Raw genomic sequence first — 27,254 nt, 5'->3', positions numbered from 1 at the left:
GGACGTTAGCTATTCATTGCTCCTGCTTTAAATCACCATCCCATAAATACTAGCTCTATACTGACTTTGACAGTTTTGTGTTCTGCAGCCTCATAAATTTAAAAAATATATATACAGTCCACCCTCACTACTGACTGCATAAGATCTTGGTCTTCATTCCCAGTTCTTGAGGAAGATCTCAAAATGAAGAAGAATAGATGAAGGTGAAAGAGGATAGGAATAATTTAAGAAAATAATTATTTAAGGAAAGGGTAATGGAAGCATGACAATGCCTCCTAGTGGAGGTGGCAGAGAGGACAACCTTATCTAAACTCAAGAAAACATGGGACAAAACAGTGGCTCTCTAAGGTAGAGTAGATGGGATAGGCAACCTAGATAGGCCATATGGTCTATCTGCCATCATTTTCTCTGTTTTGATGTTATGTGTCTACAGATTGGCCGGTATAACGCTAGCGACTTTTTGCACTGGCAGCGTCTATTTCCACAGACTTCAGTGGCATTATATTTGTGCTTTCCTAGCACGCACATGCGATTATACGTTCTGCAGAGGATCTAGCGACCCCTGAGGAAGGCTTTTTGCTGAAACACGGACCGTATTGGGTCCCAATAAACTTTGTATGGAGCTCTCACCGTTGTGTTTTGCTGGTCACTTGGATTTGTTTTTTCCTCCACTCTGTGTTGTTTTCTGCTTGCGTGATTGTGGAAGGAGTAGCGCCAATATCGGCTTAACCTGTTAACTTTTCAGCAGTTAAAAAAAAAACCCCGGATATTGAATGCTGGTCACTGGAAATGGTCCAGCATTGACTATTTGGATTTATTGCCGTCAGCAGAAGTGCTGCCTGACATCGGCCGAATGTCGGGACATATGTTCCTATAGGGCTAATTTTCAAAACAGAAAAACATCCAAAAAACAGCACAAAGCGGCAGATGGACGTTTTCCTTGCAAAATCGCCCAAGTTTCTAAACACATTTTAAGATGTTTTTCTATGCAGTTCATCTGCAATGTGTCCATATCAAAAGGGGGCATGTTGGGGAGGGATTCGGGCATTCCCACGATTTGGGTGTTTTTCTGTTATAATAGAACAAATTCAATAAACCCGGTGTTTGAAGTTCGAATTCAAAATCTAATGTCTCTAATGCAAACTATGAAATTCCACACAATCTTTTATTAAGAGGTAAAAGACTTCAGATACCCAGTGCAAATTCACTCTGTTTTGAACAGCACCGCTCTGCTCTGCCGCTGGTTCGTTAGTTAGTTAGAAACAGAAGCCTGCCCTTGCAGATCAGCAATGCGTCCGTGCCAGAGAAGAGGACTTCGGCTGGCTGGGGTTGGAGACTCCCGCCAGCAAAGGTACCCAACGGCGGTGGGGGAGGGTTGGCGGTGGCAGGAAGAGGGGGTCGAAAGGGTTTGCGCTGGGGGGGGGTCAAAGGTGGTGGTGGCGGGGAGGTAAAAAAATGGCAGGGGGGGGTCGGCAGCACCAGGGGGGGCTAAAATGTGCTCCCTCAATTCGGGCTCTGGACCCTCCTCCCGCCGAAGTCTGGCTACGCCCCTGGAAACAAAGTTATTCAAAGTTGATAAATCTGCCCTGACAAACTCTCAATATGAAGCGATGCGCCAGTGTAGCAGGGACCAAAAGAATGGAACACTCTTCTCTAAATTTAAGACTTCAAGAGGAGATGAAGAGATTTAAGAAACTACTGAAAGGGCATTTTTTTGTGATGGCATTTGGAATCTATTACCCAATAGACTTAAAGCAGTAAATTATTATGACTCATTCCACAAATCTTTGAAAACTTTGCCCAGCTTTTGATTTCTTAAACCGCACTGAGCTCCATTGGGGATACTGGGGGTATATAAAAATTGTAATGTAATGGGATGGGATGGCTAATGACAATTTGTTCACATGGATTGGGAAGTAAGGAAGTAAAATTTGAATTGTACGAATGGGCCTCCGAATATTCAGCTGCAGTTGACCACGGCACCTGGTCGGTTAAATGCGGGATAACCAGCTATCCACTGATATTCAGCAGTATCAAGTGATATAACCGGCTATCCGCAAATTTTTTAAGTCAGACCAGCCAAGTTTTGTGGCCATATTTGGTCACGTGAAACCCTGAAATATCTTTGGCCGGTCTGACTTTAACCAGCAGGGGCTGAATATCGGTTTGGCTGGTTAACCCTTTAGTGTTCAATGTTCCCATCAATCTGTTCTCATATGGCTTATTATAGGAACATTGGACACTAAATTAATGTCTGACCGGCCAAAGTTAAAACGGATATTCAATGCCAGTCACTGGAAACAGCCCGGCATTGAATATCAGCTCTTAGTGCTGACCGCAGGAGTTAGCCAGTTTAACTCTTGCGGTCTGAAAATCAGCCTTGGGATGTTTATATTGGATTTTGTTATATGTTATTTGTCTGTTTTATTATGAATATTTTTATTCCTTGGATAAACGTGGAATAGAAAAGAATGAATGAATCAATAACTAAGTAAGTAAGTAAGTAAGTATATCCATGCTCTGGTCACACCTCAAAGAAGATATAGCAGGACAACAAAAAAATTACAGAGATAAGCACCAAAAGTGATAATGAGGATAGATCAGCTTCCAAATAAAGAAACACTAAATAGATTAGGGCTCTTCAGCTTAGAAAAAAAAGACAACTGAAAGGGCAGATGATAGAAATGATGAGACCATTTATGAAACTGCATTAGCTAACAGTTAATGCAACACCTTAATATTCTGTCCCTCTCCTCTTCTCAGCTTTATCTACGCATAGTTTTGCCTGTGTAACCATATGGGTGGATAGACAAAGGCAAATGAATGGACAGACAGACAAACAGACCCTCCCCAACGGGAGGCATCATTTGAGTGAAACATACTACTTAAAAATGAGTGGGATAAACACACAAGATCCCTAAATGGCAAGAGAAACTGTGTATTGAGCACTTCAGCAAATGAGAGCAGTGAAATGACTTTTGCACATCTTAAGAAGCGGGAAGTATTTTTTCACGGAGAGAGTAGTGGATGCTTGGAATGCCCTCCCGCGGGAGGTGGTGGAAATGAAAACGGTAACGGAATTCAAACATGCGTGGGATAAACATAAAGGAATCCTGTGCAGAAGGAATGGATCCTCAGGAGCTTAGCCGAGATTGGGTGCCAGAGCCGGTGGTGGGAGGCGGGGCTGGTGGTTGGGAGGCGGGGATAGTGCTGGGCAGACTTATACGGTCTGTGCCAGAGCCGGTGGTGGGAGGCGGGGCTGGTGGTTGGGAGGCGGGGATAGTGCTGGGCAGACTTATACGGTCTGTGCCAAAGCCGGTGGTGGGAGGAGGGGTTGGTGGTTGGGAGGCGGGGATAGTGCTGGGCAGACTTACATGGTCTGTGCCCTGAAAAGGACAGGCACAAATCAAGGTAAGGTATACATAAAAAGTAGCACATGTGAGTTTATCTTGTTGGGCAGACTGGATGGACCGTGCATGTCTTTTTTTGCCGTCATCTACTATGTTACTATGTAAGAAGCGGGTAATATAAACAGAGTGGCAGTTAAGAGTCTGAAACAAAGGCATGTGTGCAGCAATTACATCCTTAGCTGTTATATTTTTTAAATCACTAAAATTTTATTTGAAAGGAAATCTTTGCTCCTAGGTGAAGATTTTAAATATTAATAGAGTGGTATTGCAATCAGGGTACAACTGGAGGAGACCAGAAAATGAGACCACCACACACATCAAAGTCAGACCATGCAAGTTCACATCCTCCTCCTTATTAGGAGAAAGACCTCCTTCCCCCAATGTTTCCAACATACACCACACACATCTAAGCGGACACATAGAAAACCTGGTTACTTGTTACTGTCACTGTCAAGTCACAGGTTGCTTTGCCGAGCTCATTGGATGCCTCACACCGGTAAGTGCCCGAGGATGCCAGTGACAGGTTTGTCAGAACGAGATTCCCACTTCTTTCATCTGTAAAGAGAAATGTGAGAATAAAGGACTAGATTCAGTACATGGGCAAGAGAATGACACGGGGCCTGGGAACCGCAGTAACCGCGGGGATGGGGATGGGGACAGAGCTCGCAGGGACGGGGCGGGGACAGAGCCCACAGGGATGGGGACAAACTTTGTCCCTGTGTCATTTTCTACTTTGAAGCCTGTTAATGAACTGGACTGTTATTTATGTTTAAGTGATGCCCACAAAGATATTTTGATTTTTTGGAAAAACAAGCGAACATACTGGCCACAACTACAAAATTTACATGGGGGATCCTGTACATCCTGCTACCTTCTAAGAAGACAACTTCTATGCCAGGAGGGACTATGGAAGACAGGAGAGCTAGATTGAATCCTGAGATTGTTGTTGACTTCTTATTTATCCACAGATTAAAAAACAATAACAGTGCTTCATAGGGCATATTTTTCCCCTCTAGGGCATATAGAAAGGGTTGTATTTTATACTCCTGGACATTTTAAAACTATGAATTAGGATTCTTTAGTGTAGTAGAAATCACCTATTGTTGGGGTTAGAAGGGTAGAGGGTGGTGGTGGGAAGGAGGGTTATTATAGCTGCTCATTGTTGTTATTGTTCTCTATTTGTAATTTATACACAACAGCCCCCTAGTCCTAGTATTTTTGGAAAGCGTGAACAGACGCTTCACATCTACCCGTTCAACTCCATTCATTATTTTATAGACCTCTATCATATCTCCCCTCAGCCGCCTTTTCTCCAAGCTGAAGAGCCCTAGCCACTTTAGCCTTTCCTCAAAGGGTAGTCGTCCCATCCCCTTTATCATTTCTGTCGCCCTTCTCTGCACCTTTTCTAATTCCACTATATCTTTTTTGAGATGCGGCGACCAGAATTGAACACAGTATTCGAGGTACGATCGCACCATGGAGCGATACAAAGGCATTATAACATCCTCATTTTTTGTTTTCCATTCATTTCCTAATAATACCTAACATTCTATTTGCTTTCTTAGCCGCAGCAGCACACTGAGCAGAAGGTTTCAACGTATCATCAACGACGACACCTAGATCCCTTTCTTGGTCGGTGACTCCTAACGTGGAACCTTGCATGATGTAGCTATAATTCAGGTTTGTCTTTCCCACATGCATCACTTTGCATTTGCTCACCTTAAACGTCATAGGCCATTTAGACACCCAGTCTCCCAGTTTTCTAAGTTCCTCTTGTAATTTTTCACAATCCTCCCGCGATTTAACAACTTTGAATAACTTTGTGTCATCAGCAAATTTAATTACCTCACTAGTTACTTCCATCTCTAGGTCATTTATAAATATGTTAAAAAGCAGCGGTCCCAGCACAGAGCCCTGGGGAACCCCATAACTACCCTTCTCCATTGAGAATACTGACCATTTAACCCTACTCTCTGCTTTCTATCCTTTAATCAGTTTTTAATCCATAATAGAACACTACCTCCTATCCCATGACTCTTCAATTTCCTCTGGAGTCTTTCATGAGGTACTTTGTCAAACGCCTTCTGAAAATCCAGATACACAATATCAACCGACTCCGCTTTATCCACATGTTTGTTCACTCCTTCAAAGAAATGTAGTAGATTGGTGAGGCAAGATTTCCCTTCACTAAATCCATGTTGACTTTGCCTCATTAATCCATGCTTTTGAATATGCTCTGTAATTTTGTTCTTAATAATAGTCTGTACCATTTTGCCCGGCACCGACATCAGACTCACCAGTCTATAATTTCCTGGATCTCCTCTGGAACCTTTTTTAAAAATTGGCGTTACATTGGCCACCCTCCAATCTTCCGGTACCATGCTTGATTTTAAGGATAAATTACATATGTCTAACAATAGCTCCGCAAGCTCATTTTTCAGTTCTATCAGTATTCTGGGATGAATACCATCCGGTCCAGGAGATTTGCTACTCTTCAGTTTGTAGAACTGCCCCATTACATCTTCCAGGTTTACAAAGAATTCATTAAGTTTCTCCGACTCGTCAGCTTCGAATACCATTTCCGGCACCGGTATCCCACCCAAATCTTCGTCGGTGAACACCGAAGCAAAGAATTCATTTAATCTCTCCGCTACGGCTTTGTCTTCCCTGATCGCCCCTTTTACTCCTTGGTCATCTAGCGGTCCAACTGATTCTTTTGCCGGCTTCCTGCTTTTAATATACCTTTAAAAACGTTTTACTGTGTGTTTTTGCCTCCAACGCCATCTTTTTTTCGAAGTCCCTCTTAGCTTTCCTTATCAGCGCTTTGCATTTGACTTGACATTCCTTATGTCATTTCTTATTATTTTCAGTCGGTTCCTTCTTCCATTTTCTGAAGGATTTTCTTTTAGCTCTAATAGCTTCCTTCACCTCACTAATTAACCACGCCGGCTGTTGTTTGGTCTTCCGTCCTCCTTTTTTAATACGTGGAATATATTTGGCCTGGGCTTCCAGGATGGTGTTTTTGAACAGCATCCACGCCTGATGAAAATTTTTGACCCTCGCAGTCGCTCCTCTAAGTTTTCTTTTCACCGTTCTTCTCATTTTATCATAGTCTCCTTTTTTAAAGTTAAACGCTAACATATTTGATTTCCTATGTATACTTACTTCAAAGCTAATATCAAATCCAATCATATTATGATCACTGTTATCAAGCGGCCCCAGCACCATTACCTCCCGCACTAGATCATGCGCTCCACTAAGGACTAGGTCTAGAATTTTTCCTTCTCTCGTCGGTTCCTGTACCAGCTGCTCCATAAAGCTGTCCTTGATTTCATCAAGGAAATTTACGTCCATAGCGTGTCCCGATGTTACATTTACCCAGTCAATATCAGGGTAATTGAAATCACCCATTATTATTGGTTTGCCCAGTTTGTTTGCGTCCCTAATTTCCTTTAACATTTCTGCATCCGTCTGTTCATCCTGGCCAGGCGGACGGTAGTACACTCCTATCATTATCCTTTTCCCCTTTACACATGGAATTTCAATCCACAGTGATTCCAAGAAGTGTTTTGTTTCCTGCAGAATTTTCAATCTATTTGATTATTGTATTATGTCCAATAAAAAAGGTATCATCTTATTTTCTTTTCCATGTTTTATTTCGTTTTATTTCTATTGATTACCACAATGAATATGCATGAGATAGATTTGTATACAATGAATCTCCAAAATATGCAGGTTTTATGCATATTTGTTGTGGTAAGCCTGAAATTTTGACTGGCTATGTGTGCCCCCTGGAGAGGGTTGAAAAGCACTGATCTAACCCATAGAGTTGAAGCATATTGCCCTGGGCTTAAGTTCAGCTATAGTTATCCAGGGCTCTATTCCAGTAAATAATTTTTTCCATTGATAAAGCTGGCACTGAAAATGAGCATTTTCTAAGTTTGTGGCCTGTCTGCGCTGATCTCTGATGCACAAAATCAGCATAGCTGGGTTGCATGTCTCAAATACACTCAGTCGTGATGCCAGCATTGTACAGAAGAGACTAGCAGCATGTGCTGGTTTGATTATGCCAACATAGCCCAACCGCAAGGGGGATTTCCCCTCCACACATACACAGAAGTGGCTCAATTCCACATGGAATTCTTCATTCTTTCCTTAGGGGCAACCTGACTATGTGGGGAAAACACTCTTCCATTCCCAAAGCTTGATTTTGCAGGATTCCCATCATACCTTCCAAGCTTCCAGCAGGCAGGTTTAGCTGAGATCCCACCAGAGACCAACTGTACACTGGGGTGGGCACCCCACTGGAAGAGCTACAGGCCAGTATGACGTTATTTCCTGTATGGGTTTGTCCATTTAATAGACAGCTTGGAGTAGATGGAGGCACTAAAGGTAAGAAAAAGTTATTGATTAGCAGTAAAATTCTCTACTTGGCATCACAGCTTGAATCCCATTGTATACACTCTCCCACTACCTTGGGAAATGCCCCTATACATAGAGCCATTTGCATTTTAAAATATTCACCTTAGTTTAGTTAATCATTTTTATATACTACTTTGTATTCTGGAAAAGATGGGGTTGCTCTTTTCATTCTGTTAAAATGCCATCCAAAACTTTTGTAATGCTATGCATCCATGTTTGTTGACTCCCTTTTAACCCAACTCAATTTCCCTTTCAACATTTCTTGTTTACCACACACCTCCAAATGTGTCGCACCTCCCTCAATGAGCTCTTTGAACTTATCTCTGATTTTGCGTTATACTGTGGTCCACTATTTTGCTAGGAGACTTTAACGTTCATGCCGATGTCCCTTCTTTTCATCTTGAAATAGAGTTCCCTACCTTTCTCTTGTCTACTGGTGTTTCTTTACTTTCATTGTCCCCAATGCACAAAGCTGGCCACTGTCTAAATATTATTGAGTTTAGAGGCTTTGTATTCAATACTATTCTAACACCCCTCCCAGTCCCCTAGTTGGCTCACTTCTTGGTCAAATGCACATATGTACAATCTTACTCCATGATGATTCCAATCCCTTCGGAGTACTGGCTTTGGACAAAGACCACTTTAGCCAGCATTTGCTTGTCCCTTTTCCCAGAAATTTGTTCCTTCTCTCCAGATTAAACATCTGTTATGCTTTCTTCACATCTAAGAAAGGTTATTTATACACCAGTCCCTTATCAACATGCTATTCTGACTCACATGGCTGATGGTTTTCTAGGACACTGAGAAAAGAGAGAAAGGAACTTTGATGCCAAGAATGTCATTGGAGGAAGACAAAATCACCAGCTGATTTCTCCAGATATTATTCTCTTCAATCACTTTATAAATTAGTATCCTACAGGCTAAGTCTCACATCTCCCAACAGATTGCAGTGGCTGCTAATTATGAAAAGCAGTTTGGACTGTGGATTTTTCATGCTGTGAGAATCAGAGAAACCACAGATCCCAGAATGCATGGCGGAAGAGGGAAAAGCCAGGGCAGAAAAACTACAGATCCCAGAATGCATTGCGGAGGAGGGAAGACAAGACCAGAACTACAGATCCCAGAATGCATTGCAGGGGAGGGAAGACAAGACCAGAACAACTACAGAACCCAGAATGCACTGCGGGAGGGGAGGAGGCAGGAACATAGAGAACACAGATTTCAGACTGCCTGGAAGAATAAGAGGGGTCATGACAATCGAGAACCTGAGTTGCAGGAGAAGGAAAGAGAGGGGGTTGATTGGGAAATGGAATCAGCTGAGGAGAGGGTGGAACACCTGAGTGAGGGGGCGGAGAATGAGAAGATGGAATGGGAGGAGTTGGAGCACGTAGAAGGAGAAGGGGTGGAAAAGGAGATGGAGGTGGGAGAGGATCTGTAGTTGTTCTGGTCTTGTCTTGCCCTCCCCGCAATGCATTCTGGGATCTGTAGTTTTTCTGCTCTGGCTGTTCCCTCTTCCGCCATGCATTCTGGGATCTGTGGTTTCTCTGATTCTCACAATGCTCAGGCCATGCTAGGGCAACACCAGCCTCAGAATTCTTGGCTGACTATTTTGGTTTCTTTCTTATGGACAAACTGGTTTCAGTCCAAGGCCTTTCAATTCAAACAGTTAGCACTGTTTCACTTCTTCCCTTTTATTTAGTACCTTTAGTTACTCATTTAAGGTTTATTCCCATAGAGGGAGTGTCATAGCTCCCCCCGTTTTCTATTTCTGTTGATGGCTCTCTCATTCTCCCTGTCTCCTCAGCTCGAAACCTTGGGGTCATCTTTGACTCTTCTCTCTCCTTCTCTGCTCATATCCAGCAGATTGCCAAGACCTGTCGTTTCTTTCTTTACAACATTCGTAAAATCCGCCCCTTTCTTTCCGAGCACTCTACCAAAACCCTCATCCACACCCTTGTCACCTCTCGTTTAGACTACTGCAATCTGCTTCTTGCTGGCCTCCCACTTAGTCACCTCTCCCCTCTCCAGTCGGTTCAAAACTCTGCTGCCCGTCTCATCTTCCGCCAGGGTCGCTTTACTCATACCACCCCTCTCCTCAAGACCCTTCACTGGCTCCCTATCCGTTTTCGCATCCTGTTCAAACTTCTTCTACTAACCTATAAATGTATTCACTCTGCTGCTCCCCAGTATCTCTCCACACTCGTCCTTCCCTACACCCCTTCCCGTGCACTCCGCTCCATGGATAAATTCTTCTTATCTGTTCCCTTCTCCACTACTGCCAACTCCAGACTTCGCGCCTTCTGTCTCGCTGCACCCTACGCCTGGAATAAACTTCCTGAACCCCTACGTCTTGCCCCATCCTTGGCCACCTTTAAATCTAAACTGAAAGCCCACCTCTTTAACATTGCTTTTGACCCATAACCACTTGTAACCACTCGCCCCCACCTACCCTCCTCTCTTCCTTCCCGTTCACATTAATTGATTTGCTTACTTTATTTATTTTTTGTCTATTAGATTGTAAGCTCTTTGAGCAGGGACTGTCTTTCTTCTATGTTTGTGCAGCGCTGCGTATGCCTTGTAGCGCTATAGAAATGCTAAATAGTAGTAGTAGTAGTAGTAATCTTCACAGCTCCATCCAAATACAGAGCTGTTCACTTTTTGGCTTACCTAGCACAGTGAGGTTCACAAGGCCGTAGCCAATGCCAGAAAAGTCGGGTGGATTGTTCACCTCACAGGTATAGAACCCAGCATCTGTGACCTGAAGCTCACTTAATTGCAGGGTGGCAGATCCTTTGGTGGGAGGATTCTGAAGACTACTTAGTCGCTCTGATTGGGACCCAGGTTTGTATATTTCTCCATTTGCATAGTAAAATATCTGAAAGCAAACAAAGGTTTATAGGTGAATAGGCATCAGGTGCGGGACCAGATTAAAGCATAGGCAAACTGGGCCCATAGGTAAGGCTCAAATGTTTAGGGGGAATGCTGTCAGGTGTGCTCAGGACTCAGGAAGCTAGGATCGCCAGCTGTCTAGATCTCTCAGGACTGTACAGATTTTGCATTAGCAGCAAAATTTTTCAGCTCTCCAATCCTTGTTCCAGTGTGAGTGAGCCTGTCCTACCTGCTTTCAATGTCACTAGCAGCAGAGACGATAGAATACAACCAATGGCTAGGCCTAGGGAACTGTGAATTGGAAGGCAGCTCTGGTCACAGGGAGGAAGGGAGCCAAGGGGAAGTTCTTTTGCTGTGCAAGTAAGTCCTCTGCATAAGGTGGGACTGAGTTCTGCAGAAGGGAAAGAGTCGGGGGGGGGGGGGGGGGGCTGCTGAGAAGAGGTAAGAATGGGAGTGGGATGCCAGGTGTTGTTTGAGGGGGCAAATACCCAAATAACCCAAACTAATCCTATGAACCCATTTACCGAACACATATCCAGGAGTCAACGACAACGATACAGACTACATCTACCAGCTAAATTTCCTATGCCTATCCCGTGTCCCCTCCCGCCTACATTACCCCTCCTCCTATGCCCACCTACCCCATGCTTATACCTCTCCTACTCCCTTCACTCTTACCTCTCCCTATCTACCAATCTCTCCAGAGCCGTGCCAACACGGTAAGCGAGGTAAGCATGGCAGGAGGGCGCCATCCTCTGGGGGGCGCCCCGCCGCACCATGCTTACCTCGCCCTCTTCTCCCCAGATCCTTTTCCTTTTTTTTTTTGTTTTGTTTAAATTTACCTCTGTCCGGCGGCAGCGTAGCGTCAGTGAGAAGGAGGCGGCGCTCCCCCGCCCCGACGTGTCTACTAGTCTTCCCTTCGCTGTGTTCCGCCTTCTTCTGACGTCAGAAATGACTGATGCTACGCTGCCGCCGGACAGAGGTAAATTTAAACGAAAAAAAAAAGGATCTGGGGAGAAGAGGGCGGGCAGTGTAGCGATCGTTTTTGGGGGGGAGCGCCGGAGACCCTAGGCACGGCCCTGAATCTCTCTTATTATTCTACTATACTTCACTTATATTTTCTCTATCCCAATTACTATGTAAGCCGCATTGAACCTGCTTTAGTGGGAAAGCGCGGGGTACAAATGTAATAATAAATAAGAACGTAACATAAGAGTAACCATCTAGTCCAGTATCCTGTTTTCCAAAAAGTGGCCAAGGCAGGTCACAAGTACCTGGCAGAAATCCAAATCATGGCAACACTCCATACTACAAATCCCAGGGCAAGCCGTTGCTTCCCATGTCTGTCTCAGGCTGAGGAAAAGAGCTGGTGGCAACAACAAATGTTTAAATGATAGACAGATCCTGTTGGGGTGACATTCACTGAGTAAGCACATGAGCAGGAGGCATGAGCATATATCTAAACAGAGAGAGACAGTGGGTGAGTGGGTGCAGGGCCGCCGAGAGGGGGAGGACAGGGGGGACAAAATTCCCCGGACCAGGGCCTCCGGGAGGGGGGGGGGTCTGGCGCCGCCGCCACAGTCCGGCCCGCCCGCCCTCTGTCGCTCCCTGGCATTGAACTTAAGCACCTCACCTTCGAAAGCGCAGCAAGCAGCGGCAGACCACTCCTTCCTTCCGTGTCCCGCCCTCGCCTGATGTAACTTCCGCGAGGGCGGGACACGGAAAGAAGGAGTGGTCTGCCGCTGCTTGTTGCTGCACTTTCGAAGGTGAGGCGCTTAAGGTCAGTGCAGAGGGCCCTGGGGTGGAGAGAGGAGCGGGTGGAGGGAGGGCCCGGCGACCTCGGGTGGGGGGGCCCCAGGGGCGGCCTTGTCCCTGGCCTGGCCCAGTCTCTCGGCGGCCCTGAGTGGGTGTGCATGTGTGTTTCTGAAGAGTGAGAAACTCTGTGTGTGTGTGTGTGTGCGTGTGTGCGCAGAGATGTCATAGGAAGCAATTTTTGTGAGGGAGTTTTTAACACAAGCTTCAGCCCTTCTCACTCCACCTCAACCCCATGATCATTATAGAAAATACCTTATTTACACTGTTGGCAACAGGGATGGGTAGGATCTCGAGAAATACCATTTCCTCTAGTCTTCTTGTCATCTCCTCTCTTGACTCCGATATTAACTTAGCTTCCCTATCAGTTATGTTCATTGTCTTAGGATATAGGAGAACACTGTAAATATTGCATCAGGTTCTAGAACGTCAGTACAGCTGCTACTGGGAAACTAAAGCTTAGTAAAAGGACCTAATTCAATTGATCTTTATTACAAATATTCCAAAAAATAAAAACAACTGCGATGCTAGAACATAAGAATAGCCATACTGGGTCAAACCAATAGTCCATCTAGCCCAGTAACCCAGTGGCATAGCCAGACTGCCAATTTTGGGTGGGCCTAACCCAAAGTGGGTGGGCACAAAGTTTTCTCTCTACCCCCCTCCCCCAGCAAAATCTAGTCACACTAATCAGATGCATTTGTCACACAGGGGTAAAGTGCTGCTTTTCAATGCATCAGATTTCAGAAAATAATTTAATAGCCTAACACCCTTTTCAGTGAGCTTTCAGAGGCCAAAACCTCCTGCCTCAGGTCAGTATAATGCTTTATGGTATCCTCTCCTGACCTAAGGAAGGGAAGTATTGGTCTCTGAAACGTTATTAACACAGGTACCATATTACTTGATCCTAAATTAAAAATAAAATTATTTTCTTTACCTTTGTTGTATGGCCATTTACTTTTTCTCATTGTGTTGCTTCCAGTCTCTAAATTCTGCTTTCCTTCGTTTTCGCTTAACTCTTCTGCGCCATTTCTCATTTTTCTCTCCTTTTTCTTTGCTTTCTTCAATATTTTTCAGCCTCTCTCTCTGTCCAGATTTAATTCATTCTTACTATCCATTCTTTAATTTCCTTCATCTACTTATGGCTTTTCATCTTTTTATCACCCTTGTTCTCCCCATGCCCCTTCCTCTTATTCTCCAGTCTTTCTCTACTGCCCTTTTCCATCCAGCAGCTCTCCTCTTTCTCTCCCCATCCTTCCAGTGTCTCCCCTCTTTCTCTCCCCATCCTTCCAATGTCTCCCCTCTTTCTTTCTGCATCCTTCCATCCAGTGTCTCCTCTTTCTCCCTACCCTTCCATCCAGCGTCTTCCCTCTTTCTCTCCCCATCCTTCCACCCATCTATCCTCTCTCCTGATCCTTCCATCTAATGTCTCTCTCCCCCTCCTTCTATCCAGTGTCTCTCTATCTCTCTACCCTTTTCTGTTCAGTGTCCCTTCTCTCTCCACATCCTTCCAGTCTCTCTCCTTTTTCTCCCCATCCTTCCATCGTGTCTTTCTCTCCCCATCCTTCCATCTGTTTTCCCTCTTTCTCTCCCCATCCTTCCATCCATCTATCCCCCTCTCCCGATTCTTCCATTCAGTGACTCTCTCTCTCTATCCGCTTCTTTCCATCCAGGCCCGCCCACCCAACACAGACCTGCCAAGTCTCCCATAAAACACGCTGCGCCAGCTCCCATTTCAGGCCACTGCTGCTTCTCCTGTTGAGCAGCAGCGGCCGCTACAAAAACAAAGAGAGCTAATTAAACAACCAAAAATGTTTTTAAAAAGCAAGCGCGGCACCGCAGGCAGCCATCAGGCATTGGCTGTCGGCTCTGCAGCCGCTCCTCTCGCCTCTCACGTCGCTGCGCTCCTCCGGGGTTCTGCTCCAGGGGCAGTGGCGCCGCGTGTTTAGCGGGAGACTTGGCAGGTCTGTGTTGGGTGGGCGGGCCTAGAGGGAAAGTGGCTGGGTCTGGGCCTGTCCCGGCCCGCCCGTGGCTACGCGGCCACCCCCCTGCAGTAAGCTGCTTCCAACAGTAGCCAATCTAGGTCACAAGTACCTGGCAGAAACTCAAATAGTAGCAACATTCCATGCTACCAATCCCAGGGCAAGCAGTGGCTTCCCCCATATCTATCTCAATAGCAGACTATGGATGTTTTCTCCAGAAACTTGTCAAACCTTTTTTAAACCCAGATACGCTAACCACTGATGCTACATCTTCTGGCAATGAGTTCCAGAGCTTAACTATTCATTGAATGAAAAAATATTGTACTTTTGGAAAGAGTAAAATATCTAGTCACTTCTACTCATTCTGCAACACTCAGGACTTTGTAGATCTCAATCATATCTCTCCTCAGCCCAGTGGCGTACCAAGGGGGGGGGGGCGGCGGTGGCGGTCCGCCCCGGGTGCACGCCGCTGGGGGGGGTGCCGTGCACCTGTCGGCTCTTCGTTTTCATGCTCCCTCTGCCCTGGAACAGGTTACTTCCTGTTCCGGGGCAGAGGGAGCATGGAAACGAAGAGCCGACAGGTGCGCGGCACCCCCCCCCCCCCCAGCAGCGTGCACCCGGGGGGGGGGTTATTTCGCCGGGGGGTCGCGCTGCACCCGGGGGGTTATTTCGCCGGGGGGTCGCGCTGTTCCGGGGGGGGGGGGGGCGCATCGGTGATCCGCCCCGGGTGTCAGCGCCCCTAGGAACGCCACTGCCTCAGCCATCTCTTTTCCAAGCTGAGGAGACCTAACCTCTTTAGCTTTTCCTCATATGAGAGGAGTTCCATCCCTTTTATCATTTTGGTTGCTATTCTGTGAACCTTTTCTAATTCCGCTATATCTTTTTTGAGATACGGTGACCAGAACTGAACACAATACTCAAGGTGAGGTCGCACCCTAGATTGACACAGAGGCATTATAGTATTCTTGGTCTTATTTACCATCCCTTTCCTAATAATTCCTAGCATCCTCTTTGCTTTCTTGGTAGCTGCCACACACTGGGCTAAAGATTTCAGCGTATTGTCTACAACAACACCTAGATCTTTTTATTGAGTGCTAACCCTCAATGTGAATCCTAGCATCAGCTAACTATGATTCAGATTATTCTTCCCAATGTGCATCACTTTGCATTTGTCCAAATTAAATTTCATCTGCCATTTGGATACCCAGTCTTCCAATTTCCTATGGTCTTCCTGCAATTTTTCACAGTCCACATGTGTTTGACAACCTTGAATAGCTTTGTGTCATCTGTAAATTTAATCACCTCACTCGTCATTCCAATTTCCAGATCATTTATAAATATTTTAAATAGCACTGGTCCCAGTACAGATCACTGCGACACTCCACTATTCACCCTCCTCCACTGAGAAATGGCCATTTAACCCTACGCTTTCTGTTCAATAACCAATTCCTAATCCACAACAGAACATTGCCTCCTAACCCAGAACTCTTTAATTTTCTCAGGAGTCTCTCATGAGGCTTTTTCAAAAGCTTTCTGAAAATCTAGATACACTGCATCAATTGTCTCGGCTTTACAGTATATCCACATATTTATTCACATCTTCATAGAAATGAAGCAAATTGGTGAAACAAGATTTCCCTTGACTGAAACCACACTGTCTCTGTCCCATTAAACCATGTTTTTTATGGGTTCTGTAATTTTATTCTTTATAATAGTTTCCACTATTTTACCCGGAACTGATGTCAGGCTTACCAGGCTTATTTACACTGTTGGCTACAGGTATGGGTGGGATCTCGAGAAAACAGTTTCCTCTATTCTTCTTGTCATCTCCTCTCACGACTCCGATTTTAACTTAGCTTCCCTATCAGTTATTTCCCCCGATTACCCCTGGAACCCTTTTTAAAAATTGGTGCCACATTGGCCACCCTCCAATCTTCAGGTATTACGAACGACTTTAACGACAGATTATGGATTACTAACAGATCAGCAATTTCATGTTTGAGTTCTTTCAGTACCCTAGGGTGGAGAGAGGGGTGAGTGGAGGGAGGGCCCAGCGACCTCGGGTGGGGAGGCCCCAGGGGCGGCCTTGTCCCTGGCCTGGCCAAGTCTCTCGGCGGCCCTGAGTGGGTGTGCATGTGTGTTTCTGAAGAGTGAGAAACTCTGTGTGTGTGCGCAGAGATGTCATAGGAAGCAATTTTTGAGAGGGAGTTTTTAACACAAGCTCCAGCCCTTCTCACTCCTCCTCCCACCTCAACCCCATGATCATTATAGAAAATACCGTGCCATGAGGTCCAGGTGATGTGGAGGGGCATTTTCGACAGGGACGTCCAAGTTTCGATTTGGACTTCCTCGCAAAACATCCAAATCCAGGGGCAGGGAAAACCATATTTTCAAAACAAGATGGAAGTCCATCTTTCATTTCAAAAATACCATCAGAGACATCCAAATCCAAGGACGTCCTTAGATTTGGACGTCCCTAGATATGGACATTTCTGACTTTCGGCAATTTTCGAAATTCTTATCATTGCATAAAAAAATACTCCATCACAAAACTTAATTAAAAGGAGAATAAACAGTGAAAATCCATCCCGAGCAGTCACTCAAATTGTGCACCAGGAAAACCACTTATCTGTTCCATCTCTTCCATCTATTTTCAATATGAAATTATTTGTAGCAAAACTCCAGGAACAGTCCCAGGTCAACTCCACTTGTATATTTACCACCCTCAAATCATTGGTACAGTTTACTCCCGACAAGGATCCCTGTTTCGCCAGACACTCTGGCTGCTCTAGGGGAAATTCTTCCAACAGGCGCACTTCTGGACAAAATGAACCTATTTGGTGACTTTGGCCCCAGAGACTCCAGTAAGTAATGAATATTACGCACCTGTTTCGCTTTCACTGCAGTGGAAGATTTTGGTGCAAACCTCCATTCCACGTTAAAGTTGTTGTTGATAGCAGTGTTATAGAGACAAGGCAGTTCCACACTGGAGCCAGCTCTGCCAACAACCAGCCCTTGGGGTATAGTTACTTCTACAGCAAGTACCATAGCTGTGTACAAAAGAAATGCAATCTTAAATGTGTACAGAAAAATAATTCTCAGGCAGCCACAGTGACAGTAAGTGGAGGAGTGGCCTAGTGGTTAGAGCACCGGTCTTGCAATCCAGAGGTGGCCAGTTCACATCCCACTGCTGCTCCTTGTGATCTTGGGCAAGTCACTTAACCCTCCATTGCCTCAGGTACAAACTTAGATTGTGAGCCCAACAGAGAAATATCCAGAGTACCTGAATGTAACTCACCTTGAGCTACTACTGAAAAAGGTTTGAGCAAAATCTGAATAAATAATAAATGTTCCTTTGATATAGCAGGAGAGAACAGATTCTTGTCCACACAGAAGCAGGTAAAGAAGAGCTAAAGTGAATATTCAAATACTTTCATCTTGTATTTCATATCTGGCAAGGTAGACAAAGATTGACATTATTTTCCTCAGATTCCCTTTGGTGTCCCACGTTTGTGAGTCTGACTCAATGCCTGGTGTTCCCATCGCTAAAATAAATACCATTTCTTATGAGGTCTGCCTATCTGAATGGCTCTACTGAATGCTGTCGTTTTAATTATGCGTCTTGGCTCTGCCCTGAGAAGCTCACTGTGCATGTCGCTACTGAACGATTAAATTACCACATAGCTATTAGCAACAACACTTAAGCAGTAGGGTCCCCCAGATATCATTTTGTTTATTTTAAGGGCTTTCCGCTCCCTCCTTCCCTCTGAGAATCTTACGTCTATATTTCATCATTTTCCCCCTAATATGGTTTCTTTTTTACTCTGTTTTCCTGTATTTACCTATGTGTAGAAACATTTGGGTCAGTATTCAAAGAAATTAAAACAGCTCCTGGTTGCTTAAATTGCTTTTAATATTGACCCAAATGTTTCTACACATAGGTAAACATGGTAAAGCACGTGGACATGGTTTACATTTATTATAAATATCAATGGCTATTCCTCTGTGTATTTACTTGTGGAACCTCCAAACAATTTCCAAAACCACACAGCCGGTTCCCAAGTGCATAGTTATTATGTCATCCACGTTTGTTAGTCAATTTATTTCATCGATATATTCTCTATTTCTTAGTGACCTCAGCGGTGCTGATAGCCAACCAACTTTCATAGCAATGGATCTAGCACCCACCTCTTCATCGGTCTCCTTTAACATTCTTATTCTTATTTTTAGTTTCTATTTTTAATTCTTATTTAACCAGTATATCAACCCCACAACCATAAACACCCCAGACCACACCCTCCCTATTTCAGATAGTCTCAAAATACTAGGCGTTACAGTTGACCACAATCTTACATTTGAGAGCCAAGTAAACTCCACCATAAAGAAAATGTTTCATTCAATGTGGAAACTTAAACGTGTAAAACCTTTCTTCCCGAGGGAAATATTCCATAACCTAATACAATCAATGGTATTAAGCCACGCAGACTACTGCATTGGAATCTATGCTGGATGTAGAGAACAACTCACGAAGAAAATTCAGACAGCCCAAAACACAGCAACCAGGCTGACATTTGGTAAAACACGATTTCAAAGTGCCAAACCCCTCCGAGAAAAACTACACTGGCTCCCAATCAAAGAACGTATCACCTTCAAAATCTGCACCTTGGTCCACAAGATTTATCTACGGTGTAGTCCCAGGATACATGACTGACCTGATTGATCTCCCAACCAGAAACAGAACCGGTTCATCATGAACTTACCTGAATCTCCACTACCCAAACTGCAAAGGTCTCAAATACAAAACAACCTACGCATCCAACTTCTCCTATATAAGCACACGACTATGGAACGCACTGCCTAAAGCTGTGAAAACGATCTATGACCATCTAAACTTCATGAAATCACTAAAGACCTACCTGTTCGGAAAGTCATACCCTACCGACCCAACATAAATGCCTCAACTCAGCAACACAGCAAAACCAAAGATCATACTGGACACTATTTATCCCCCCTATCTTTGACCCCTAATGTGCCTGTAACTTACCTTATTCGACCTTAACATCTAATTGTATTTGTTCCTCTACCGAACCTGGCGATTGCCTTTTCGGTATTATGTAAGCCACATTGAGCCTGCAAATAGGTGGGAAAATGTGGGATACAAATGTAACAAACAAAAAAACAAACTGATACTCATCTTTTTTAGATGTGTCAGACCAGGGGATTACTAGCGTCCGACATGCATGTTTCACCCTTGCCCTGGGCTGTCTCAAGGACTGACCCCTATAAAAATGTTAATAAGAATGTTTTAGGAGACACTATAAACATAGGGAACCAATGAAGAGGTGGGTGCTAGATCCAGTGCTATGAAAGTTGGTTGGCAATCAGCACTGCTGAGGTCACTAAGAAATAGAGAATATATCGATGAAATAAATTGACTAACAAACGTGGATGACATAATAGCTACATACTTGGGAACTGGCTGTGTGGTTTTACATTTATTTTATGCATGTGCTTTCTCTGGCCCTAATGGGCACACCATCTTTGTACCTGGGGCAATTTTATTTATTTGGATTTTGCTCACACCTTTTTCAGTAGTAGCTCAAGGTGAGTTACATTCAGGTACTCTGGATATTTCTCTGTCCCAGGAGGGCTCACAATTTAAGTGTGTACCTGAGGCAATGGAGGGTTAAGTGATCACAAGGAGTAGCAATGGGATTTGAACCGGCCACCTCTGGATTGTAAGACCAGTGCTCTAAACACTAGGCCACTCCTCCACTCCTCTAATAGGTGGTTAAGGGGCCATTTTACTAAAAGGTTGGTGCACAACAACAGGCTTGTATGCGCCAATCCGGAACTACTGCCAGGCTACCACAGGAGCCCAGTGGCATTTCCCATTTCTAGTGCAACAAATATTTTCTACTTTTCTAGCGCCAGTGCTTATTCAGTGGTAGCGCAGGAGCCCTTACCGGCATGTCAATGGATGGCAAAGTAAGTGCTCCCCCCCCCCCCCACCGCACACACATGAAATCACCACATGGCCAGTAGTTCACTTACTGCACACCATTTTTTTTCCAGAAAAAAAGAGACAGCCTTTTACCCCTGTGGAAAATGGAGACCTCAGCACGCGTCAAAAATGCACGCTGATGCTAGCGCAGGCCCCCTTTCCCCGTAGCTTAGTAAAAGAACCCCTAAGTAACTTGCCCAGGAACACAAGGAGCTGCGTTGGGAATTGAACCCAGCTTCCCAGCCCTCTGCACTAACCATCGGGCTACTGCTCCACTTCTAAGGCCAACTTTGCATAAGCATTTATATGAAAAAAAGGGACAGCCACACCAGAATCTTCACAATTTGCAGTGTATTTTACACTGAAAATAGAACCTTTTGTAAATTTTGCACATAGCCACCGGGAAAACCCACATATTTGGCAGCACAAACAGAAAGAACAACTATGCAAAACAGGAGCAGCATCAACTGGGGCTCTGAACAGCTACAATGCAGATCTTGCACATTAGGAAGTAGATTTTCACATACCTTATACACAAAGAATCGCATGTACTGCATCGGTGCCTTCTGCATACTGATTTCAGTGCACCATTACCCAACATCATTTAAATAAGACACATGGCGCCCGCTGGCCCAATGAGATTGCTATAACGCTGTGACATCATCAATATAGATTTCATAGCTGTGGTCATAGTAACATAGTAATATAGTAAATGACGGCAGATAAAGACACGGTCCATCCAGTCTGCCCAACAAGATAAACTCATTTTATATGGTATGTGATATTTTATACCTCAGTTTGATTTGTCCTTGCCTTTCTCAGGGCACAGACCGTAGAAGTCTGCCCAGCACTCTTCTGAAACTAACATCGAAGCCCCTTAAAATTTACACTCCGGCCCATCCCTATCTATTCAGTCACGATCAGGGCATAGACCACAGAAGTCTGCCCAGCACCGGTTTTGTTTCCCAATTACGGGCGTCACCACCAGGGCTGTGCCGACACGGTAAGCGAGGTAAGCATGGCAGGAGAGCGCCATCCCCTGGGGGGCGCCCCGCCGCACCATGCTTACCTCGCCCTCTTCTCCCCAGGTCCTTTTTTTTTTGTTTAAATTTACCTCTCCGGCGCGCGGCAGCGTAGGCAGCGTTAGTGAGAAGGAGGCGGCGCTCCCCCGGCCGCCCCGACATGTCTTCCCTTCGCTCGGTTCCGCCTTCTTCTGAAGTCATTTCTGATGTCAGAAGAAGGCGGGACACAGCGAAGGCAAGACACGTCGGGGCGGGGGAGCGCCGCTTCCTTCTCACTAACGCTGCCACGCGCCGGAGAGGTAAATTTAAACAAACAAAAAAAAAAGGATCTGGGGAGAAGAGCGCGGGTAGTGTAGCGCTCGTTTTCGGGCCGGGGGGGCGCCGGAGACCCTAGGCACGGCCCTGGTCACCATCTAATCTCCGCTAAGATTCTGCGGAACCATTCCTTCTAAACAGGATTCCTTTGTGCTTATCCCACGCATGTTTGAATGCCATTACCGTTTTCATCTCCACCACCTCCCGGGGACACAGTACCCAATGTAAAGATCCACCATTGTTCTTTATAATTAAGTAAGCTATCAATGTCTCCTTCCTCTTTACCCATTTCTATCTGATTTGGAATCTGCATGTGTATGTGATAGCACAGTGCTTCCCAATCTTTTTGTGGCTGTGACCCCCTTGATTGCGGCCAAATAAAATCGTGTGATTCCCTGGAGGTGCAGAATGATGATGGAGCCCACCTAGGCTGTGACCCGAAAGACAGGTATTGTGACCCCACTTGGGGTCCTGACCCACAATTTAGGGAGCTATGTGTTAGCATTTGCACATGTAAATAGATTTGGCAAACCTATATACATCAAACAGTTAAGGAGCTGAGCTTTATGAAGTGCTTTTGAACACCAGAGAGGTAAACACAATTCCTCCCCCAGTCTTTCCTTCAAGCTCAGGTCTAAATGAGCAGTTAGCTAACAGTTATGTGTGTATGGGAGTTGGTGTAAATGACAACGCTGACATGTTTTGAAGTAAAGAAAAAGCAGAGGCTGGCTGGCACCATAGAACACGGAAAGCAAATAACAACAATGAAAAGAACAGCACCAAAGATACAAAAAAAAAAAACCCAACCCTATATTTATTGAGTGCAATGGAGATTCATGTAAAGAATCCAAAATAATGAAAATATGATGAAAACGTCTACCATAAACTATAGTTTTAACAACATGAAATATAGAAGAGATTTTTTAGAACCACGTTAACTGCTCAGGTACTGTATGAAGACAGATCACAAGACATTTATTAATTATTGTCAGTAATCCAAATTCGAATGCCCACAATTCCTTCCTAGCTGAATAAATCAGATAGTAACGGGGTGGTGATGTGTCTCATCATGTGCTCTAATCAATAGTCAAAGCTTGACTAGACACCTTAAAAATCTAAACTAAAATCCACCAGTAACATGCGTCACAGATATTAATGTTTATATTTATTTAAATGCTTGATATACCGCCATTTCTGATTTACAGGTCATAGCGGTTAACATTGAACTAATTCAAAAACACATTAAAGGAAAAGGATATCATTGATATTAGGATAAAACTCATTTGTACCACAGCGGATGACAAATCAGAGTTAAAAATATACATAAAGCATAAAATTGTAAACGTAGTGTAACGGTAAGCAGCCCATATCACCTCAATCAGTGGCAGGAAGCAACACCCCAAATGAATGCTGAAAAATGGATTTTAAGAAAAGCTTTAAATTTGGTAAAAGAGAGTTCTAACCATATAGGCAGAGGTAAATCAGTCCATAATTCTGGGGTTAGGAAAAAAAAGCAGAATTTCTGGTTGATTCACAGAAACAGAAAAATGTGATAAAGACCATCAGGCTTATTTTTGGAACAGAAGGGCGCCCATCTTTCGACACAAAACAGAAGATGGGCGTCCTTCTCACAGGGTCACCCAAATCGGCATAATCGAAAGCTGATTTTGGGCGACCTCAACTGCTTTCCGTCGCGGAGATGACCAAAGTTCACGGGGGCGTGTTGGAAGCAGAGTGAAGGCAGGACTGGGGCGTGCTTAACACATGGGTGTCCTCGGCCGATAATGGAATAAAGAAGTGTGTCCCTGATAAACACTTGGACGACTTTACTTGGTCCCTTTTTTTTTTTTTACAACCAAGCCACAAAAATGTGCCCTAAATGACCAGATGACCACCGGAGGGAATCGGGGATGACCTCCCCTTACTCCTCCAGTGGGCACTAACCCCCTCACACCCTAAAAAAAAATTAAATATTTTTCCAGCCTCTATGCCAGCCTCAAATATCATACCCAGCTCCATGACAGCAGTATGCAGGTCCCTGGAGCAGTTTTAGTGAGTACTGCAGTGCACTTCAGGCAGGCGGACCCAGGCCCATCCCCCCTACCTATTACACTTGTGGTGGTAAATGTTTGCCCTCCAAAACCCACCACAAACCCACTGCACCCACATGTAGGTGCCCCCACAAGGTAAGGAAGCTATGCACCTGGGAGCTTTTCCTTGTCCACTGCAGTGCCCCCTAGGGTACCCGGTTGGCACAGGAGCCGACTCTGTGGGTGCTTGAGCACCCCCAATATTGAGAAAATTCCATGTATGTGTCCAGGGAGGGTTTATTTCCACTGGTCTTAGCACCCCCAATCATTTTGAAAAGTTGGCTCCTATGCCGGTTGGTGTCCTGGCATGTGAGGGGGATCAGTGCACTACGAATGCTTGCTCCTCCTATGACCAAATGGCTTGGATTTTGTCGTTTCTGAGATGGGCGTCCTCGGTTTCCATTATCGCTGAAAATCGGAGACAACCATCTCTAAGGTTGACCTAAATGTTGAGATTTGGGTGTCCCCGACCGTATTATCGAAACGAAAGATGGACGCCCATCTTGTTTCGATAATATGGGTTTCCCCGCCCCTTCGCAGGGACGTCCTACGAGGACGTCCTCAGGAAAACATGGGCGCCCCGTTCGATCATGCCCCTCCATATGGCCTATCCAGTCTGCCCATCCATTCCATCTACTCTCTCTATCACTCCCTTAGAGATCCTATGTACTTGTCCCAAACTCTCTTAAATTCAGATACTGATTCATCTTCACCAGTTCCAACAGGAGGCCGTTCTGTGAATTCACCACCCTTTCCGTGAAGAAGTATTTCCTCAGGTTACTTCTGAGTCTGTCCCCTTTCACCAGCATCCTATGCCTCCTCATTCGTAGTGAGCTTTTTTCCGAGGAAGAACTGAAAGGTACAAATCAGAGGAATGGAGGACATGGCTTGGTGTGTAAGGGATAGTAATGGAAGGTAAGTATAGAGGGATACCTAAATGAAGTGCTTTATGAGTGATGCAAAGAATCCTGAATCTGATATGAAAATTTATTGGTAACCAATCCTGTCCAGTCTTCTTGCAATTTCTTGTAATCCTCAATTGTTATTCCTGTTTTCAGGTCATTTATAAATATGTTAAAAAGCAGCAGTTCCAGCACAGATCCATAGGAAACCCCACTATTTACCCTTCTCCAATGAGAATATTGTCCATTTAACCCCAACTCTCTGTTTTCTATCTTTAAACCATCTGTCTATCTCCTATCCCATGACTCTCTCCAATTTCCTCAGGAGTCTTTCATGAGGTACTTTGTCAAACGCCTTCTGAAAATCCAGATACACAATATCAACCGGCTCCGCTTTATCCACATGTTTGTTCACCCCTTCAAAGAAATGTAGTAGATTGATGAGGCAAGATTTCCCTAGACTAACTCCATGTTGGGTTTGTCCTATTAATCATTGCCTATGTATATTTTCAAACCTTTTTTTAAACCCAGATACGCTAACTGCTGTTACTAAACCCTCCGGCAATGAGTCACAGAGCTTAACTGTTCAATGAAAGAAAAAATATTTTCTTCTATTTGTTTTAAAAGTATCACCCTGTAACTGCATTAACTGTTAGCGCACACCAGGGGCGTAGCCAGACCGGAGAGAGGGGGATCCAGAGCCCGAGGTGAGGTGGCACATTTTAGCCCCCCCCCCCCCCCGGTGCCGCCGATCCCCCCACCACCATTGCTACCCCCCCCCCCCCCGCCGCCGCCGCCGCCGCCACCACCACCAACAACAACTTTGACCCCCCCCCCCCCCCCCCCTGCCGACAACCCTCTCGACCCCTGTGCAGGACGTCAGATTCACAGCCTGCAAGGGCAGGCTTCTACATGGAATGTTGCTAGCAGAATAGCAACATTCCATGTAGAATCTCAAATAGTAGCAACAGAATCTCAAATAATTTATTGGGATTTTGCTCACACCTTTTTCAGTAGTAGCTCAAGGTGAGTTACATTCAGGTACACTGGATATTTCTCTGTCCCAGGAGGGCTCACAATCTAAATTTGTACCTGAGGCAATGGAGGATTAGGTGACTTGCCCAAGATCACAAGGAGCAGCAGTGGGATTTGAACCGGCCACCTCTGGATTGCAAAACCAGTGCTTTAACCACTAGGCCACTCCGCCATATGAAGTTGGGCACGCAAATCCAAATTGTTGCCAATTAACACCAACTAATAATTGTTAGCATCAGTGGTGTTCCTGGCCTGGATGGCACCCCGGGGCGGAGCCCCAATGCGCCCCCCTCCCCCCCACTAGATGACACCTCCCCCCCTTCGGCGAAATGACACCCCCCCCGGGTGCACGCCGCTGGGGGGGGGGGTGCCGTGGCGCGCACCTGCTCCTCCGAGTTTGCTAAACTTTCTTCGTTCGCTGCAGCTCCCTCTGCCCCGGAACAGGAAGTAACCTGTTCCGGGGCAGAGGGAGCTGCAGCGAACGAACGAAGTTTAGCGAACTCGGAGGAACAGGCATGCGCCGCGGCACCCCCCAGCGGCGTGCACTCGGGGCGGACCACCCCCACCGCCCCTCCCTTGGTACGCCACTGGTTAGCATCCAATAATTGGTGCTAATTGGCTCGCTAGCCAATTAAGTTGCACGCACATCTCAGGTAGCATACAATTTTGCATGCCATTTATAGAACCTGGAGGTTGGTACATTTCCCTTCCTACTTGTAAGAACTAAATTTCACTGGTAAAGTCCTAGAGGACAGATGCTATTCTGAGTTTCACTAGTGTGAAGAGAACAAAGTGTTACTCACGGTAATAAGAGATGATGAGAAGGATCAGAGGGAAACAGAAAGTCTGCAGATTATGGAGAGTCTTCATGGTCTTGCCGTTTCTCTTTGGAGCAGAAATGGAGACTGAATCACACCAGCAGCTTATCGGCCACTAACAGTGAAAACAAACCACTCCTAGAAAAGCCCCGGCATGCCTCTGCAATAGAAAAACACAATTTTAAAATGATTTACCAAATTTCATTTAAAATAATAGAGTGTAGATTTGTTTTTCCTGCCAAAACACTATTATAATTATGCGTATAAATATCACATTGTATCATATAGATTTATTTTTTTTCTTGGCTAAATAGAAACTTGTGCGGAATTTAATCATTAACTCCCAGTACCTCACAGAACAGTTGGTACTTAATTATCAGTGAAACTGAAGGATTGGCCACCGGCCTGTATCTTGATTTCTGAGCAAACCAGCAGCAAAGCAGGTCTTAGATTAAGTTTTGGTATCAAATGAATAATGAACCACAATTTGTTTTGTGCTAGCAAAGGCCATTCACAAATGCAAGTCACCTTTACCTAGACACCTACTAACTCA

General features: G+C 45.0%; 1 protein-coding gene across 2 annotated transcripts in view; it reads right to left on the bottom strand.

The window, feature by feature from the left end:
* VSIG2 (V-set and immunoglobulin domain containing 2) overlaps positions 1 to 26,773 on the bottom strand; it is a 37,967-nt gene extending 11,194 nt beyond the window's left edge. The window contains exons 1-5 of one of the 2 annotated variants that reach the window (XM_030221276.1): positions 26,687 to 26,773; positions 17,402 to 17,565; positions 10,500 to 10,707; positions 7,641 to 7,796; positions 3,846 to 3,965 (exon numbers count right to left, since the gene is read on the bottom strand). In XM_030221276.1, coding sequence (XP_030077136.1) covers positions 3,846 to 3,965; positions 7,641 to 7,796; positions 10,500 to 10,707; positions 17,402 to 17,565; positions 26,687 to 26,753 — 715 coding nt within the window. In that variant the 5' untranslated portion in view covers positions 26,754 to 26,773. Of the gene's footprint in view, positions 1 to 3,837; positions 3,966 to 7,640; positions 7,797 to 10,499; positions 10,708 to 17,401; positions 17,566 to 26,686 lie in introns of both variants that reach the window. The other variant, XM_030221277.1, reaches the window with a different exon arrangement.
* Positions 26,774 to 27,254: the final 481 nt, after the last annotated feature.

Source organism: Microcaecilia unicolor, chromosome 12 (assembly GCF_901765095.1).
Source record: "Microcaecilia unicolor chromosome 12, aMicUni1.1, whole genome shotgun sequence".
Lineage (NCBI taxonomy): Eukaryota > Metazoa > Chordata > Amphibia > Gymnophiona > Siphonopidae > Microcaecilia > Microcaecilia unicolor.
Note: the sequence above shows the minus strand (reverse complement) of the source record. Positions and strands in the feature narration are given on the sequence as shown.